The following is an 18,166-nucleotide window of genomic DNA, read 5'->3' as shown; positions in this document are numbered from 1 at the left end:
TATTTGTTTTAGTAACCAATTTTAGAAATGTATATTTTAAATGAAGATATTTTATTTAATAGTAATCACTTATATATTTTATAGTAATATATTTAAAGATAAATATTAGATATTTAGTTTATTTAGTATAGAAGGCCACAGTAGGAAGATCATAAAATGAAACATGCATTTGTATGCTTACTCGCTTAAAAATTAAGATGTATGTACCTTTTTTGCCCACTGAATAGCATTCCCTTTCATGGAAGTATTTCGTTTACTAAAAATTAAATATTTTATACATTTAAGAATTAATTAAGTATTTGAGGCCGCATTGGAATTAAGTACTGCCTATAGCTTAATATATTTAGATACTTATTTTCTATATGCTAGTACCCATTCCATTCCTATCAAATCATCTAAACATCAAAAGAGATTTTGAATCTCAAGAAATGCTTGGTTAAAATGAAATCCTTCTGGTTTGATCGGAATCGGAAGCGGGACATGGGTTAAATATACTTTATCTTGCTTAAAAGTTAACACAAATATCACTACGATTCAATGTGATGCACATTTTGCTTTCGCTGGTCTCATTTAAGGTGATGAGATTATTTTGAGTGCACAATATGGCTTTAGAAAGCGACTACAGAGGCGGCTGCGTTGTTGCTGGGTTTCTCGGAAACCGGCGTCACGACCATGGCCTGATTATCGTATCCGTAGCCCACCTCCGTGACTATGGTGGTGGGCGTGGTGCTGTTCTCCGCCGGATAGCGAGTGCTCACCGGCGTCGTCATGGTGAGGACCGAACCCTCGGCGACACCTGCCATAAATCAGAGACAATCAGTTAGCTGCTTTCTCCTCATCCAGGTATCAATCCGTACACTTACCTGCCACACTGTAGATCTGCGAGTGCGCCTGCTCAATGTCGCTGCCATGGTGATGGCGATTGATGGCATTCAGGTTCTGTATGGTGGTGGCATTGAGATCCTTGCCATTCGCCGTTGCCACATGCGGATGTGGAAATGCCTTGGCCTGCAGGCGCTGCAGCATCCGTTGGATGGATCTCCTGTGGAAGGTCCAGCGCAGGCACTTGAAAGCGTAGCGGAGCGCAATCAGGACGAGCAGGATAGTCACCAGTAGCAGGGTCAGGTGCAGGGTGCTCTGGATGTCATGGATCTCCGCCTTCAGAGGCTCGAATCTGTTGAAATCTAAGGTGAGGAGAATTATTATTATTGAGATAAATACATAAATGAAAACAATCATAAAATGCACTTTGTAATTGTTTGCAGCGAGCGGGGAACCGTAATATGATTGTAAATATTTGCAGGCAGTATCTTACAGATAAATTATTTCTAAATGTGAGTTACTACAGGGTGAAAAAGTTAAAAACCCATAATCACAGGTTTGAATATTATCTCTTTGAAATACTATTTTACTAAACATATAAGTAAATTATTAGGATTATACTTTAAAATTAAGTGTAATTTATTTTCTAGTGATCATTTCTTTTACCTAAAAAACAAACTCATGAATGATGATCTAAGCTTGAGGAAACCTGCTCAGAAGCTTTGTAATTACAATACAATTGAAGTCTGCTTGAAGAAAACCAGACATAATAATAAACTTTCCAAATTACCCTATCGATTATATGTTAAAGCTGATCTAATCGTTTGGGAATCCATAAGAAAGTCACACAAAGACGGACGGTGTGTCATTTTTAATTTATATTCGAAAAAATCCATCCTGACTTCTAAAAGAATAGGAAGACAATGCAAATTTCCCCTTACAATATTTTCTCTTATATGTTTCCCCTTCACTCTCAATTTTCTTATCAAACTATATCAGTTTTCTTACCGGAACATTCCTTGGCACAGGTTTCCGGGTGATAATTGTGCGATTTATTATCGCAAACATTGATGCAGGGCTCGCAGCTCTCCAGAAAGGTGGAGCAGTACTCGTCCACCGGATGGCACAGCTTGCCGTGGCAACTCTTCCCCGGAATGCCATTATTCAGGGCCGTTACCAGGGAAAAGCTGGGCAGCAGTGAGGCTCCAATGGAAAGTGATAACGGGCGCATTTCCTTGCCGGACATGTGTGTGACGTAGTTTTAGTATTTATTTACCATTAATATAGTGATATTTCCGCTGCGCTCAACTGTCGTTTGCATAACACTTGCGTCCACTCTCCTCCACAGGTTTTGTGTTTTGTTTTGTTTTGCCTTTAATTATAACTTTTTAAATGCAGGCCCAAAGGTGAGTGTGATTCATGCTCCACAGACGCTGACTGACTGACTAACTTCTTTTTTTAATTGTTGGCTTCTGTGGAGTCTGAGTCTCTTTATTGGTATTAGTGCAAAACGGGTTTTATCTTGGCCAGGTTTCGCAGCATTTTTCAACGCTTTTCGCTGAGTGTTTTTTCACATTTTCACTGGGTTTTGCCAAAAGAATTTTTAAAATCCTTTATTCGATGTCATATTGATCATTTTATATTGTTATTTGTTGTATGAAACAAACTACTTTTCACGGATTTCACTCTCTGTTTGTGCGTGTCTGGCGAAGCGTTTTGAGCCACATTCAACTCGTTACTGGCCGAAATGGCTCGTCGCGTCGATCGCTCGCTGTTACCAATTACTCAGGCACCTACACACTGGCAGCTCTCGAAACCCATACACTGGTAAGTGCAACTTGACTTTTGTTTACCTTTTTCACATCGAAAGTATCTCGGTATATCTATGATGTTTTCCAGGTAAGCAACAACGATCTCTGCGCTACATTGAGTGAAAACCAACTCCCGAAGGCGCAAAAGTCGCAATACTTTGAACCCAGCTTCGGTTCCTCCAATCTCGGCAGCATTTCGCCTAATGAAGGTAGAGATCAGCGAGAAACTGGCCAGCAAATAAATACAAATATCGAATTCCACTCACTCAGAGGACTGCAATATTTGTTTACACTTCAGCCAGCTTATCAGGGAAATTCAATTCTTTTCGATTTACCATTGAGTGTTATTTACATTATGCGTAAAACAATAAATTCATGGGAACAACAGTAGACAGCAAAAAAATATAAATTAAATATTAAGTTAGGGAAGAACTCTTTTTTTTAAATAATTCGAATTTTAGGTTAACACATATCAAGTGTGTAAGATATTTTAAATCTCTTAGATATATTTTGACTACTTAAAATAGATTGTTTATAGTACAGATTCAAAAATTATGATTATAAAAAGTATTATTATACTTAATTCTATATTTATTAATTCATACGAATCTTATAATATATACTTCCAAAAAAAGATATTAATTTTCTATTACAATAAAGTACTCAGTCTTGTTAGCTAATAAATACTATCACTTGATGTCATAGCTAAAAAAAAGACTCATATTATAAATTCTTAGCAGCAATATAGTTCTGGTTATTGTAACTATTTTTTAACATTTTTTATTGTAATTTTCATTAGCTCAAAAACCTGTTTTGAGAGTCGATTTTCTCAGGGTTCGGAGCTGCGCTAAATATTTGATAGAGGTGTGCGACTTGGCTTTATAAAGGAAATGCCAATGGGTAGCATTGATATTTGTTCAGAAAAAGTGCCTTAAAATGTAATATTTAAAAAATAAATCATTAAAAGCTGCAAAAAAATAAATCTTATTTTCAATAAATAAAATGAATAAATTGCAAATTCAGAAAATATATCTAAATGTTTAAAAATAATCATTTTTATTTAACAAATTGAAAAATTTTTATTTAAAACTTCTCTTCGATTTGGCAGCACTTTTTTCCAGTCTTTCCAGGCCCGCGCTCTCTCTCTCTCTCTCGCGATGTTTTCCTCTCTGTATTTATGCTCGCTCCCATTGCACCTACGGCTTCAGATACTTTTGTATCTCGTTCCAGCTTGCAGTGTTGTTGCCGCCGCTGCCCGCTTCTAGTTTTGAGTCAAACAACATCCATCCATCCGTCCATCCACATTCATTGTAAGCATTCGCTGAGCGGCTTTCGCTGTGGAATGAGCTGCCTTCCGCCCGCCGTTCGAACGTACTTGTAGCGTATCTGCGAGATACAAACCAATTGAAGCGCTTAAATGCAGCTGTCGTCGTTGCGTTGCGTTGCGTTGCGCGCGTGTTTCCGAATGAAAACTGTGGAATTATAACAATTATTTATCGTGTGTGCAAAAGTGTGAAAGTGAAATAGCCGCCGCCGCCTCTAGAGCGACAACGCAATTAAGTAAAAATCGTTCAGATACAATATCTGTGCATGTTTTGTATCTTGGTATCTCAACAAGTGAGGCAAAAACAAAAGTCACTCAAGTGGAATGCGTCCTTGAGCGGGCCATTCAAACACGTGTCTAACATAAATATAATAAGCATTAAATATCTATTAAATTAAAAATTAAAAATAAATAAATAAAAACCGAAAGAGATAGCTAGAGAGAGAGAAGGAGAGAGCACTCTCTTGAGATGAATAATTTCACAACCACAACTGCAGCCGCTCCTCCGCCAACAGCCACAAAGGAATCGCTGCCCCGATCAGGACATGTTAATGAGGGTAAGCCATGGGTTAGGTCCCGCTCTCGGAGCTCTCAAATTGCCCGAACATGAACAGTGGATAATTGGAAATTGATTGGGTTCGAGTGGGGCAATCGGGAACCGCATAGAAGTGATTAATTTCGGTTCTCTTTTCTCAAATTCTTCTTTGACGTTTTCCCTACCCTCAATTTAAGGCTCTCGAGGAATTGGAATTCCTTTTAGAATCTTCCCAGCTCTTGTTTTTGTTATAAAGAATTAATTTAATATTTTTTAGCAACTCTTTTCTTTGTTTCCCAAATGTATTTAAAGATTCTTTTGTTCTATCTACGTTATTTTGCTTCTGTTTTATAAAGCTCAGCTAACTGTTGATTATCTTTAACTTCTTCTTGTTTAGTTCTTTGGATGAATTTCGTTTCAAGAAATCAAGTTTTTATGTTGATAAATTTCGTATAAATATTTCGTAAGATATTTAAAATTACTTTGCTAAAATTGTATACTTTATATCTTAGATATGAAATTCGTAATCTTTGATCCATTATATTTAAAGTATGAAATTTCAGAGTATTCAAAGAGTAACCTCCTCCGATTTCGTTTCAAGAACTTTTTCACAACCATATTTCCTGTAGTTCCTACACCTCCATTCACTCCAACGATCCAATATCTTCGAATGCGAACATCAGCCAAAACAAACACTGAATTTCCTAGAACTTTTCATGTATCTGCTGCTTGCCCTGAAGTTCAAATGAAAGCCAGGCATACTTATGTCAAGTCAGATGTAAACAAAGTCGACGGGAAAGAAACACCAGCAACTCTTATCTCTTACAGTTTTTCAAATTATGTAATACTGAGTCCCTTCATTTGCATAGGAAAATGTTACAACATGGAAATCTCTCGTTCATTATAATTCAATTAATTGAAATCCATATGCGATGACAAAGAAGTGACTGTTGTGCCACAGATACTATGTATCTTTTTCGCTGACTTTGCTGTTATGCTAATGAAAAAGATTGCCCAAAAGAAGACAGAAGACTGAAGACGACCAGCAGCAAAAACTTTCTCAACTGGCAGCAGTCCGTAATCGCCAGAAGTTCCCTCTTTGGTTTGCTTCCGACTCAAATTTGGTTTTGAAAGTCTCCCCAAGACGATAAACAAAAACAAAAACACAAAAACCGAAAACAGAGAGTGAGACTGAGACCAACGACCGAACTGTGAAGAAGAAATTTCAGTTTTTAGCTGAAAAATAAACAAACGCTGGGGCTGTTATACATAGTTCGCTTTTGGAGCAATAATAGTGGCGGGGAAGCCGCCACAGAAAGGGAAAATATCTGCATATATAGCCACAGTGCTTCTCATTTTTGTTTGGAGGTGCAAAAAAAAATGATTGCCCCCTCTGGCACTTTCCATTTAATGATTACACGGCAAAAAAAAGGGAAAATCTTTAGTGATTTGTTATCTTTTAATATTGAAATACTTTAAAATCGTTATCTGCTGGTTTTAGAGTTGGATCAAGGCTCTAGAAATCTTGATGGAAAGTAAGAGCGTTGTTCAACATAATCTCTCATGAACTCAACAGTAACTTCAATCCGTTCAAGGGTCTTCTTAGTTTATGACCGATTATCACTTATATTTTCCCCTAGTGCACATGCACATGCAGAAAGCATTTGTATCTTGAAGATACAGCGCGTGCAGCAAGCACCAGCTGACGCTTTGCCGGATTTGGCCGAAGGGGGATTTAGCAGCCGCTTCATTTGCGCCCAAGCACGCATGACAAAAGACCAAGAGACCCCCTCGGTTTCATTTTTGAAATAGCCACCATTTCCATCGCCATCTCCGTTCCGAACTCACTCAACTGTTGGCCTCTTTTTGCTTTATTTTATTTTTTATTTCTTATTTTTTTTGCCAGAGACTGACAAGTGAAGGGGGGTTTCTGCTGCAACAGCAACATCAACAGCAACAAAAACAGAAAACAGCGGCAGTTGCATGACGAGCCGCTGCAGCCTAAATGCAGTTTCTCGGCATTTGTATACCCTTCAACAGGGTATTATAAGTCTCACAAGAAATGTTTTTGTTATTACAAAGGCAAGGGTATCCAATGTTCAGCTTCCTTTTCGCTCTTCAACTCTTATTTCTCTGCATGCCTGGAATGATTCACTTGCCAGGTCGCCACGACAACAGGATGTGGCAGTGCCTCCTGCTCCTCCACTTGGATTTCTATGGAGCCGTAGCACTTAAAGGAAACTCAGATCCCACTCCATTCCAGCTTCCAGCATTGCTGAAACACTTTCTTTAGACCGCCTTTGTCTCGACTTGCGGTGGCCTACAAAACATTCATCTTTAAGATGCCCAAATAATGGGGAGATCTCCAAGCCAAGCCAGGCAGTGCTGCTGCCACTGGGTGTTAAATAAATGCTGGCCTAAATAAACAGCCAAGTTGTGTGCAGAATGAGTGCTCTTACATACATTAACATTTAAGAACTTCACTTAGAAGAGACGATTAAATGAAATTCTACTTTTTAATTAAAATAATTAATAACCACAAGTGGGCGTTATGAAAAGATTCAAGAATTTGCATTCATTACAGACATAAACAATAACAAAAAATATATATATATATAAATAGGGTTTAAGAGTAGTTAAGAAACCAAAGGAATATATCTAGATTAAGAAGTCATTCCAATAGCTCTAGAGCAGATAAAAATGGTTAAATTGAGTAGGCTGATGACACAAATTCTTGCATTAAAACTACAATACCCTCCTTAAGAGGGTATAACTGCAAGATGGAGACGAAACCATGCGATGATGGGGCATGGCATCCATGGCTAAGGTCAATGTAAGGCTGGCTAAATATACAGCTGCCGTGTGTGTGTATCCGTATCTGTATCTGTCAGATGCAACATTCAAATAGTCGGCATTGCGGGCCACATTTCTCGTTCGGTGGCAGTGGCATGTTCAACAACCTTGAGTCAGGTTTTTCCACTTTCGGCGCCGCTGCTTGCAGCTTGTTGCAACTGCAAGTCGTCAACACAGCGTCAACAGCATTTTTCCCCAGGAAAAGCAGGCACACACGCACACTGCAGTATTTTCCAGCTCGATCATAAATTTTCCCGTCAAACTGCTTTCTAATTTTGGCTTTCCATCGTATGGAATTTTTTGTTTTTATGCATAATTACGAGTTTGAATTACCATTCGGGTTGTGTAACTCTTCACGCGATCGGCCGGGGAGCGCGCCATTCATGCGTGTTCACAAAGCCAAACTGAACTTGGCGTCATGAATCGGAATGGGATTCGGGCTTGGATTCGGGGGAGAAATGTGGCAGAAGAAATGGCAAAGTAAAATGCGGCGAAGCCCTGCAAATACCCACAAGAAAGGGCAGAAAAGGGGCCCAGACTTTGGCGTTCTGTGAATTGTGAATCGACATGGCCCCGCAAGGTTAATTGAAAGTGGCAGGCGAAATTGGTTGAGGTTGTCAAATCCAACTGTTTTGGCCAAATGAAAGGCGCCGCCACAACCAGCTCAAAAATTGGGCAACTAATGGCTCAATTCTGGGAACGAAAGAGGTTCGCTGGGAGGATATCGAGCAATAGCTGCAATTTGTTTCTTGAAAATAAAGTTTTTAGCATAAAACTATTAAATAATAATAAAATAGAAAGCTTCTAAAGGTTCGTATACCTAAAAGACAGGAAACATTTTGTGTATTCGATGTTTTTATATACTAATTTTCTGGGTAAACCAAAATATTAAAAAAATTCATAACTAAACCAAAAATGCATTAATTTCTATTCGGATAGCTGTTCTGTGTTAGTTTTTATAAAATTAACAAATTTTCATACTGAGTTTTAAAATTAACAACATTTGAAATTTTTCAAAATTTGACCATTTTAACAATGATTATTTTTAACGATAAAAATTTGAAAAACAAAATTTTTAATTTATTTTCTGACAAACATATCTAGAAAGATTCGCCTGTTGATGCTGATCAAGAATATATATGATTAATAGAGTCGGAAATGACAACTTCACGGCATTGCAAGCTTCTGACTGAAACTATAATAATAATGTAGTAAAGGTTGAAGCCAAAGGCAGTTTTCGAACATTTCATAAGACTAAAAAAATCAATATCAGTAAATAATTAAGTTATCCAGTTTGTCCTTATTACAAATCACTGTTAAATGATATTAATTAATTAATGTCCAAGGCCAAAAGGGAAAGAATTGGAAAATAAATACATAGCTAGCAAAACTGATTCTAGACCTAGGCCTGATAAGATCGAAGGGCAATTACTATCACTTCCTTTATCACCATAGATGTGTACAGTGCGGAGGCCGCGAACAGACTGAGGCCAGAGCTGCTGCTGAGCCTGTATTTATACTCCTCGAGAAAAGAGAACAGAGAAAGTGAGAGAGAGAGAGAGAGCTATCTCTAGAGATGCACAGATGCTTAGTGCATCTAGAGATGCACAGTGGGAGATGGACATACCGGAAACCAGAGAAAGAGAGAGAGGGGGAGTTAGGGAGAAAGCTATTCACTGCCATTACCATATGTATTATAATATTATTATAGCAAAAAGGAAATCGACTCGGCTGTTAATGCTGATCAAGAATGAATCCTTCACAGCGTTTCAAACTTCTGCCTAAATATAATATAATAATTTTACAAGTCTCTGAGGCTCTGTGAGCATTTTAATACTAACTGTTTAAATTATGCTTTTATTTTTTTAAATTCCTTGATATCAGCAAATTTCAATCCACCTTCGCTCAGCTGATTTCGCACCTGCACTCTCTTCTTGGCTCAAAAAGAATTCCCAAAGAAACCCAAAGCTTGTGAATCACGCGCCCTCGCTGAGTGACTTACTAATCCGTTCTCTGTTTTATTTTTCTTTTTTATTCTGGTCAAGTCAATAAAATACTTTTTCGTGTGTGACCCACATTGCACTCCGCCCAATTTATTTTGTTTATTTTCGGCTGCAAAGGTTAACAGTTCTCTGTGCCAAAACAAAACCCGTTCTCGTCCCCATATGGAGAGCCGCAATAACTCAGCTGTCACAGGAAATCGAAAAGAATTCCATGTCAAATTTGTCGTGTGACTCTGCGAATTCAAGTGACACGGCTATAATTTTTCTAGTCTTATGCACAATTTTAATGCTTTGGCCATTTCCTCTGGCTCTGGAAAAAGAAAAAACGAAACATTATTTAACGGGCAGCGTACAGTAAGGCAATTCCAGCACAGGTTTTTCTTAGCTTTTTTTGCCTTATAATTTGTTTTCGTATTTTTGCCCCGTTGCCCGTTGTGCATAATAAAAAGCCGCGCTTGCCCGGAGAATTATACAGCAAAAGCGCAGAGACGTAAGAATAGCAGGAAAAAAATCATATACAACATATATGGGTACTGGCAAGTGCCGAGACTTTGTAAGTAATATGCTGAATGCACAAAATATACCAAGAAACAAAAGGTTGTTTCAGTATTTTTAAACTAAACGACGAGTTATATACCCTTAAAGTAATTATCAACTTGGATTTGCTAACATATGTACATAGTTTCAAACATCTGGGAATATTATAGATATATTTGAAAGTTACACAAAATTACTGCTCATTAAAAATTACTACAAGTTATTTATTTATTATACTTTTTTTAAAGAAAACATTCTTTTCTTTGTTAAATAAAAGCAGATATAAAATTGGTGCCAAATCACCAAGATCATATTAAACTTACTCATGTATCTGATCATATATACTCGTATCTTTCTGCATAAATCTTGGTCTAGAATTACCGCACTCTTTAAGAGTATAAACATGGTGTTGCTGCCTCCGAAAAAAGAGGGGGTTTTCAGGGGGGCCTAAGAGGGGTAAGCAACCTGAGCTGAGCAATCAGGCCGAACCACTCAACACAAGAACTCGGCGAAAACCAAACAGCGAACCAAGAAAAAGTGCGAGTAGGCAAAAAAAAATATGAGAGTACTTTGTGTTTTAGTTTATGCAGCGGCACAACGTATATATATTTTTTTTATACTTCAAAACCTCGCACATATATGCATATGTATATGTATATAGAATCCTCTTAGCTATATGTACAATGTCTATGTGCAGTCAGAAATCAGAAGCAACTAAATTGATTATGTCCGCCAGTTCGACGCCCAGCAGTGGCAACACCACTGCAATTTCTTTTTAAAATTGCACTTAATTAAGTGCATTAACAGAGGGAGCCGGAGGTAGGGAGGAGCGGAAGGTTCCTGACCCATAATAATTCATTTTCAGCCTGCAAGCTCTCTAATTGCACTAGGAAATCTATGGTCAGAGTTCAGCTAATTGCCCGTTGACAACTGTCGAGTCAAAGAACCTTTAAATTAAGCGGAGTTTGGGGTTCGAGTGTGTTGATAAGGAAATTATGTTAATAGGGGGCAAAGTGTGGCAAGTCAAGGGAAATAGTGATTAAAATAATTTTTCAGAACGATAATTTATAACGGAACTGCAGGAAAAATAACTAATACCTTTGTTAAAAGATTTATGAATGATTCGTCATTTAAAGCGTTGTACTTAAATATTGGCATTCTTTAGAAACTTAGTGAGGAAATAGTTGAAAATACCTCATCAACTTAACTATAATTACCCATATTTTTCGAATACTTCCACTTTCCTTAAATAACAAATTAGTCAATACTTTCCCAAATCATAAATCCCTGTCATTGCCAATCAAAAACCACTTTCGTATAGATACCTAGATATCAACTATCAATCCCGGTAACAAAACGCACTTGAGATGCCACTGGGAGCCACCACTTTCCCACTTGGCCACACATCCACTTCCACTTTCCGGTGACAGTGACTGAGAGTCGTCGCTGCTCCGTGGACTCCCCGAACCAAATGAAATGATAAATGACGGCAACTCGCAGACCGCAGACCCAGAGAACCAGACATCACAGACGTTTCCAATTGCTTGGATCGTGTATTTGAACACTGAGATATATTTGGATATATTTACTCTATGAAAAGTATTGCAGTTCATATTAATGCTGACTTTACTGTTCCATATCTCCAACTTTTAGTGTTTCAAGCGGGCTTTTTCTCTCGGTGTAAACACATGGAATAGGAATCACAAAAAGGGAAACTACAAACATATAAATAACTCAAAGTTCTACGCACACACAATTAATGGGAAGACTACGCTTTCGCTTATCAGCGAGTGGGATCGCTCTATGCTCGGTTAAATCGATCAAAATGGAGCTCCCACTCCCTTCGAATCCAACTCCTCCTCCTTGGGGATTACATCTTCAATGGAATTTCTTTGTCCGATGCTCGGTTATGTCCCCAATAAGCAGTCCAAAGGTGACTCATCATCATCATAGTTCGGGAGGGGGAAACATCAAGTGGAGCACAACCGATTTTAACGATCTTGCGGGGCTTCATTAGAGTTTCGAGAGCGGGTAATCGGAGAAGATGCAGGCATTAAATATCACTTGTTATAGATACTCTGGCACGTAATTACCTGGCCATAAAGAAGGTGCTTCCAGCTACTCACAATCTAACCAAATACCTTTTTCTATTGCTTCCGCATTGCAGTGTGCAAGGAGTGGCTCGTGCGAGAGGATGGCGCCTTGGCCTACAAGCTCCAGTCCCAGGAGAGTGAGTATTGAATTAAATAGAAAACTAGTGGGGATGAGCAACTAATTAAAAACTTTATTTTCTCCTCCTCAGTTAACGACTTCTACAAGGGAAATCGGTATAGAAATGCAGTGGTTCGGGAAGATTTTCCCACCGCCCTGCACGAGCAGATCAAGGAGAAGGAGCAGGCCCAGCGACGAGTGGATGCCTACAGGAGACGCCTGACCGAGCAGTGAGTTTAAATATATTGTTAAATAAAATTGCTTTTAAATTAAAATAAATCACAAATAAACAATTCCCGTTTCGGGAAAGACAAACAAATGTATTTAAAGATAAACTATAATAATTCTAAAGAGGAATTAAAGCATAGTTGTAACGAAAAGAGTTTAGCTTCAATTGATTTTATTTGTTTTTGCAACTTTCTTTTAAAAATCCATATAATTTTTAGCCTTAAAAACAATTTAACACCTCATAATTAACACTCATTTTTCCTAGTTCATTGATTCTATGTTTGTTCTATGGTTCCCTCTACCTTCTTTTGTTAATGAATTTTTTTTTAAATATTTGGAGAGTCATGCTGCTGCAATTTAACTTTTCCAATAGAAACTAATCACAATAGCATCTCCACAGGGAGGAGCATGACAAGCGAGTGGCCAAAGAAATAGCTGACAAGCTGGAACGCGATCTACAGGAGCAGCAGCAGAAGGAGCTGCAGCAAAGTGAACTGATAGCCAAGCAAATGCAGGTGAGTGTTAGTGTTCCTTTAGCAAAATAAAGTTCTTAAACCATCTTAATTTCAGGAAATCTATGTAAATCTTCCACCTGTACCGCCACCAGCCACACGCGACAAGAGCCGTCCGCCGCCCCGCCCTGCCAAAGCAAGTATACACCAGCAGCAGCAACAGCAGCAACAGCAGCAGCAGCAGCAACAGCAGCAACACTCAGAGCCAAGCACCTCGCAGCAGGCTAGATACAACCACCAACACAGTCACAGTCAACACTTCTCACAAACAGACAACTATGTAGGATTATCGCTAATACCAAATATCGTTGACCTGCCAGGGACAGCGGCCACACCGACCACAAGCACCAGCACTCCCAGTCCCAGTAGAAACGCACAGGCACACCATTCCCTGTTGGTGAGTGCCAACTAGGGTGTACATATGTATATATACAAATATATATATTAGGAGGAAAAGTGTATTGCACTCGATATCATATCAAACACATCATATACTTTGATATACCTACATTTTATTTGAAATATGATTGATAGTGTTGAAGAAATATTCAATCATATCATTTCATATATCATAAAGCTAATACATCTATATCATTTGGTTTAAATATAAATACAGACAAAACATTAACATCAACAAATCATAAATTATTAATTTTTAACTTTTGTTGCAATAATGCTATAGAAACTTATTTAGTGTTTAATTGATATGAAAATATATCAAGTTGGCTTTCTAATATATAAAAATGATATTGATAGCTCCTTGCTAACAAATCTAACTTTATATATTTTCATTATTTTATACTATATCTTTTTATCTTATTAAAAAAATGTATACATTTTGACCTCATAACATATAAATATTCCTTTCTGTGCACTCACATCGTCACGTTCCTCATCAGGCACAACAGCAGCAGCAGCAGCAGCAACAGTTCCATCCATCATCATCATCGCCGGCACGTCGATCTGCTGGAACACACTCCACAACTCCATCATCAGCTACACCTAACACAACTCCACAGCACAACAACACACAACACAAACAGCACAACTTGGCTGGCATCGACGAGGTGGTGGACTATGCCGATGTTGCTGACAGCATACGCGACTACAACATTGCCGTTGTCCCGTCGCCGGCAGCAGCAACACCGGCTAGCGTGGTCGATGCAGCTGCCAAGACATCCGCGTCGTCGTCACTCCAGAAACAGCGCTCTCCCTCCCATGAAAATCTCCTAAGAACCGAACCGAAATTTCAGAAACTGTCACCGGAGAAGTACGACCAACTGGTGGGGAATTTCGGATTGGTTTCGGGATCGGGATCGGTATCGGGATCAGCCAAGGCCGCGGAGCGACACATGCAGCAGCATGCCGACGACATTGAGCTCTATGTGGATCCCTGCGACTATGCCAGCCTGAGGGAGATCGGACTGCCGCTGGAGGAGATCCAGGAGATGAGCAAGAAACTCAAGCAGGAGCAGAAAGATGCGGTACCTTTAATTGAATGCTGCTCCTGACCAACTTAACTCATATTTGTATGTATTTCCTTGCAGTTGCTGGCTCGGAGATTGCAGGCAATCGAATCCAAGGATTGTGTCCGCCAAGAGCACAGGGATCGCATGCTGGCCATTGAGGCCCAGGACAAGGAGCTGGCCAAAATGCTACAGGATAGGGTAGGAAACTCTACAAACTAATACCAAGGGAAAAACTTACTTAATATTTCGAATTCTTTCCAGGAGAAAGCCAAAGCCAAGCGGGCCAAGGAGAAAGCTCGTCTGCGAAAATCGCAGCAGAAGGAGGCAGCCGCCGCCGCCAATGGCAGCCTCCTCTGTGGCACCAACTCCCACTGTGGTCCACTGATGGCCCTGCCCCAGGATTGCCTTTCCAATCACTCGCAGGCCGCAGACATTGATGTGGAGGCCTACTCGAATCCCATCGATGTGCTCAACAATAGTCGCGAACAGAGGCCGCACAACGGCCCCTTGACCAATGGAAGTCTCACCCGGGATGGCGGATCCAATCACAGCTCCATGCAGAGACAGCAGCAGCAGCAACAGAGGAGCCTCAACATGGCTCCAGTCCGGGGGGAGGATGACATCTACACACTGCCGGTGGACAGTTGCAGGCCGGGACAGAGGCCTGTGTCCTTGCACATGGCCGCGGAGGCGGTGCAGCAGCTCCAAACCCACAATTCCATGACGAGGTACGTTCAAAAATATTTGATTTATTTTAGAAAACTCAATATATTTATTTCCCAAAATTCAATAGATCTGAGCACTATGGTTCCGAAGCCGGTTCCCACGATAGTTCCCATCACAGTGGCCAGGACATCTCACCGCACATGAAATACTCCAAGTCCGGCGGCAATTTTGGTATATATGTATTTAAAGCTCCTCGTGGAAATGCCCGCTATATATTGATCTTTATATATCCTTTGCGCAGATCAAAGTGCCAGCCCCACGCCGCCTTACATGCCAATTCAGGGTACGCGACGATCAAATTCAAGTGAAGATCGTAAAAAGAAGTCCAAGGACAACAAGTGCACGCATCAGTGAGGGATCAGCAAAAGGCAATCAATCAAATCTATAAATTCTATATGCGCATATATATTTTGTACTCTCCCTTTTGACAATGAAATTGTTCATACTTTCACCGATTTATTCACAAAACATGATATCTCTAGAACTTAGTTGTAGTCTGTAGTTTAAATTCATCCGAAACCGTGTATAGTTTATTGTGGTTTGCAATAAAAATTTTTAAGCAAAACTAAAATATTATAGCTAGTAGGTTAATTTGTTATTGGAAGGACAGAATGAGGCTCGGGAGAGTTTTGGTAAGTTGTTTATTAATTGTAAGCTTGAAATATTCATATAAATACATAAATGGCTTACCTACAAGCTAATTTAATATTAGTCAAACGCAGTGAAAAAATCATTTCCGACCCTATAAACTATATATATTCTTGATCAGGATGAAAAGGCGAATCTGTCTAGACATATTGCAAAGAAAAAAATTTTTTTGCAATTTTTTTCAACATTTTTTAGTAGCTAATTACTTTTTAAACAATTTTTAAAAATGGTCAAAAAATGTATCATTTTAATATTTTAATCGGAGTATGTAGATTTATTAACCTGTTAAAAACTAGCACAGCACTGACTACCGTTTCGATATTAATGCATTTTTGGCGGAGCTATGAGTCTTCAAAGTTTTGGTTTGTACAATAAATTGTCATATAAATATATGATAAAGAATGAGCATATTTCTACCCTTGCAGGGTTTTATAATTACGGTCTGAAGCGTCCTACGCAGTGAAGGAGTCATTTCCCACCCTATAAAGCATATATATTCTTGATCAGGGTGAACAGGCATATAGGAAAGAAAACAGTTTTTTGCAAATTTTTTCAACATTTTTAGGGACTCATTACATTTTAAATAAAATTGTCAAAAAATTTAAAATGCTTTAATTTAAATTTGAGTACGCAGATTTATAATCCTCTTAAAAACTAGCACAGCGCTGAGTACCGCATCAAAATTAATGCATTTTTGGCTTAGCTATGAGTTTTTTAAGCCTTGGTTTGTAGAATAAATGGTCATATAAATATATCAATAAATATTGATTAAAAAAACTCGAATATTATATGCTTAAGTATTATCGATTTTCTATACGGCCCTATTCAATTTAATTCTAAAAGGCAATGGTATAGAAGCTTTGGTTTGTCGCAGTAAGCTTCCTTTCTGGTTTAATTTTATTTGAGGCACTTATAGTTCAAAAAAATAACGTATACACAAAGGCGTTATTATACCCTTGCAGGGTGTTATAATTTCAGTCAGAAACTTGAAACTGAGTGAAGGAGTCATTTCCGACACTATAAATCATATATATTCTTGATCAGCATCAACAGCTGAGTCAATCTAGCTAAATCCGACAAAAGTTTAATTTTTTAAAAATTAAAACAAAAATTTGACTATAAAATTTTTGTCAAAAATGGGAACAAAAATTGAAGTTTTTAGATTTATAAACTTAAGACGCAGATTTGTAAACTTAATAAAATCTAGCACAGAAATGTTTTCCGAAATGAAATCGAGGGATTATTGGCGTAGTTATGGCTATTTTAAACTTTGGTTCCTCCAATATTAAAGGGTGCACATATACGAAATATCCTTTAAGTTTATGATACATATATCAACTGATTGCCAAATAGCATATATATTCCCATTCGCATTTAAATTTAATAATTCATTAATTAAATATTCCATAGTTGATATAGTTTCAGATAGTTTCGCTACTTATACAGATACAATATGATGCAAAGTTGTGTTTTCCTTATAAATAAAATAATCAAAAGCAAAATAAAGTACAATAGATACTAATACAATAAACTATTTGATTATTCCTGGTTATTCCAATGGTTAAAAGTCTGCAATGCAAATATAATCCACAAGATACCTCATGAAGTGTGACAAAACCAGAACTGCTGCATTTTCTGTTGAAGAAATTTGAAAGTCAATGAATTGAAATAGTATTCGTTAAAGAATGGCGACCTTTACCTTCTGGTATGCATATTTCCAATAGAGTACTTGCAGGTATTTCTTTTTATCTTTTCTTTTTTTCTAACATCAGCAAGTTTGCGTCCAATACCGGAGATCAAAACTTGTGAAACTGGTATTAAAAGTCACAAGTTAGGGTCTCAGGGAATCAGCCATACAAACATTTGCACATGTCACTAACAATGCCAATATATTAACATATATACGTAGTAAATGGTTCACTATTCTCTCTTTTATTTCTTCGTAATTTTCACAATTTTCTGGCTGTGATTTTGGTGGTTTCTTGAATTAAATTGCGGCTTGTAGTCAAGCAAAGAAAGCTAGCACATTGTATAGTATGATTTGTAGTTACTACTATACAACCTACTACCTCAATTTGCCAGAGAGAAAAAGGTCCTTGGTTTAGTCCCTTTTGCTGGGTGGATTTTTTGGTAAATTAAAGGATCTTTCGGGTTGGCTTTTACATGGTGTGTTTCGGTTTAAGTTTCGTTTTCGGTGAAACAAAAAAAATGTATGTGGTTGGCAAACAAAAAGAACAATAATGGGGAAAAATTATACATGACATTAAATGCTTGTTTTAAATTCAGAATAAAAAGTAATGTAGAATTTAATTTGATACTTAGTTATGAATCAAATAAGAAAGGTTTTGAGATGGTTATTCATTTATTTATAATATTTTATTAACATCTCCGTTTATTTAATGGTTTTTACCATATTTTATAATTGTTTTAATTAAACACAATTTGCAGAGAGGCTGTTTTATTGTTAAATTATTATTTATATTCCAT

General features: G+C 37.9%; 2 protein-coding genes and 1 long non-coding RNA gene across 8 annotated transcripts; 1 reads left to right on the top strand and 2 right to left on the bottom strand.

Moving 5' to 3' along the window:
• Window positions 1–30: 30 nt before the first annotated feature.
• Window positions 31–2,624, bottom strand: grnd (grindelwald). Its single transcript, XM_020945191.2, has 3 exons — window positions 1,831–2,624; window positions 864–1,184; window positions 31–796 (listed from the first exon to the last, which is right to left on the bottom strand). The coding sequence occupies exons 1-3, from the start codon at window positions 2,066–2,068 to the stop codon at window positions 609–611; spliced, it is 747 nt and encodes a 248-aa protein (XP_020800850.1). The 5' UTR covers window positions 2,069–2,624; the 3' UTR covers window positions 31–608.
• A 1,117-nt stretch (window positions 2,625–3,741) lies between these two features.
• LOC110178116 (uncharacterized) lies at window positions 3,742–15,602 on the top strand. Of its 6 annotated transcripts, none has more exons than XM_086830414.1 (10): window positions 3,742–4,514; window positions 12,053–12,115; window positions 12,188–12,326; window positions 12,725–12,839; window positions 12,895–13,233; window positions 14,090–14,320; window positions 14,384–14,503; window positions 14,567–15,033; window positions 15,099–15,202; window positions 15,273–15,602. In XM_086830414.1, exons 1-10 carry the CDS (start codon window positions 4,427–4,429, stop codon window positions 15,383–15,385), a joined length of 1,779 nt encoding a protein of 592 aa, XP_086686540.1. In that variant the 5' UTR covers window positions 3,742–4,426; the 3' UTR covers window positions 15,386–15,602. The 6 variants fall into 6 exon arrangements, with proteins under 6 accessions (XP_086686540.1, XP_086686542.1, XP_086686541.1 ...); XM_086830416.1 differs by having other exon boundaries at window positions 3,826–4,514; window positions 12,895–12,972; XM_086830415.1 differs by having other exon boundaries at window positions 3,826–4,514; window positions 12,895–12,972; window positions 15,099–15,210.
• A 56-nt stretch (window positions 15,603–15,658) lies between these two features.
• Window positions 15,659–17,692, bottom strand: LOC147643968 (uncharacterized). The gene is made up of 2 exons (XR_015271116.1): window positions 17,379–17,692; window positions 15,659–17,314 (listed from the first exon to the last, which is right to left on the bottom strand). It is a non-coding gene; the product is annotated as an uncharacterized LOC147643968 (long non-coding RNA).
• Window positions 17,693–18,166: the final 474 nt, after the last annotated feature.

Source organism: Drosophila serrata, unplaced genomic scaffold (genome assembly GCF_035046125.1).
Source record: "Drosophila serrata isolate PLE 108 unplaced genomic scaffold, ASM3504612v1 contig_240, whole genome shotgun sequence".
Classification (NCBI taxonomy): domain Eukaryota; kingdom Metazoa; phylum Arthropoda; class Insecta; order Diptera; family Drosophilidae; genus Drosophila; species Drosophila serrata.
Note: the sequence above shows the minus strand (reverse complement) of the source record. Positions and strands in the feature narration are given on the sequence as shown.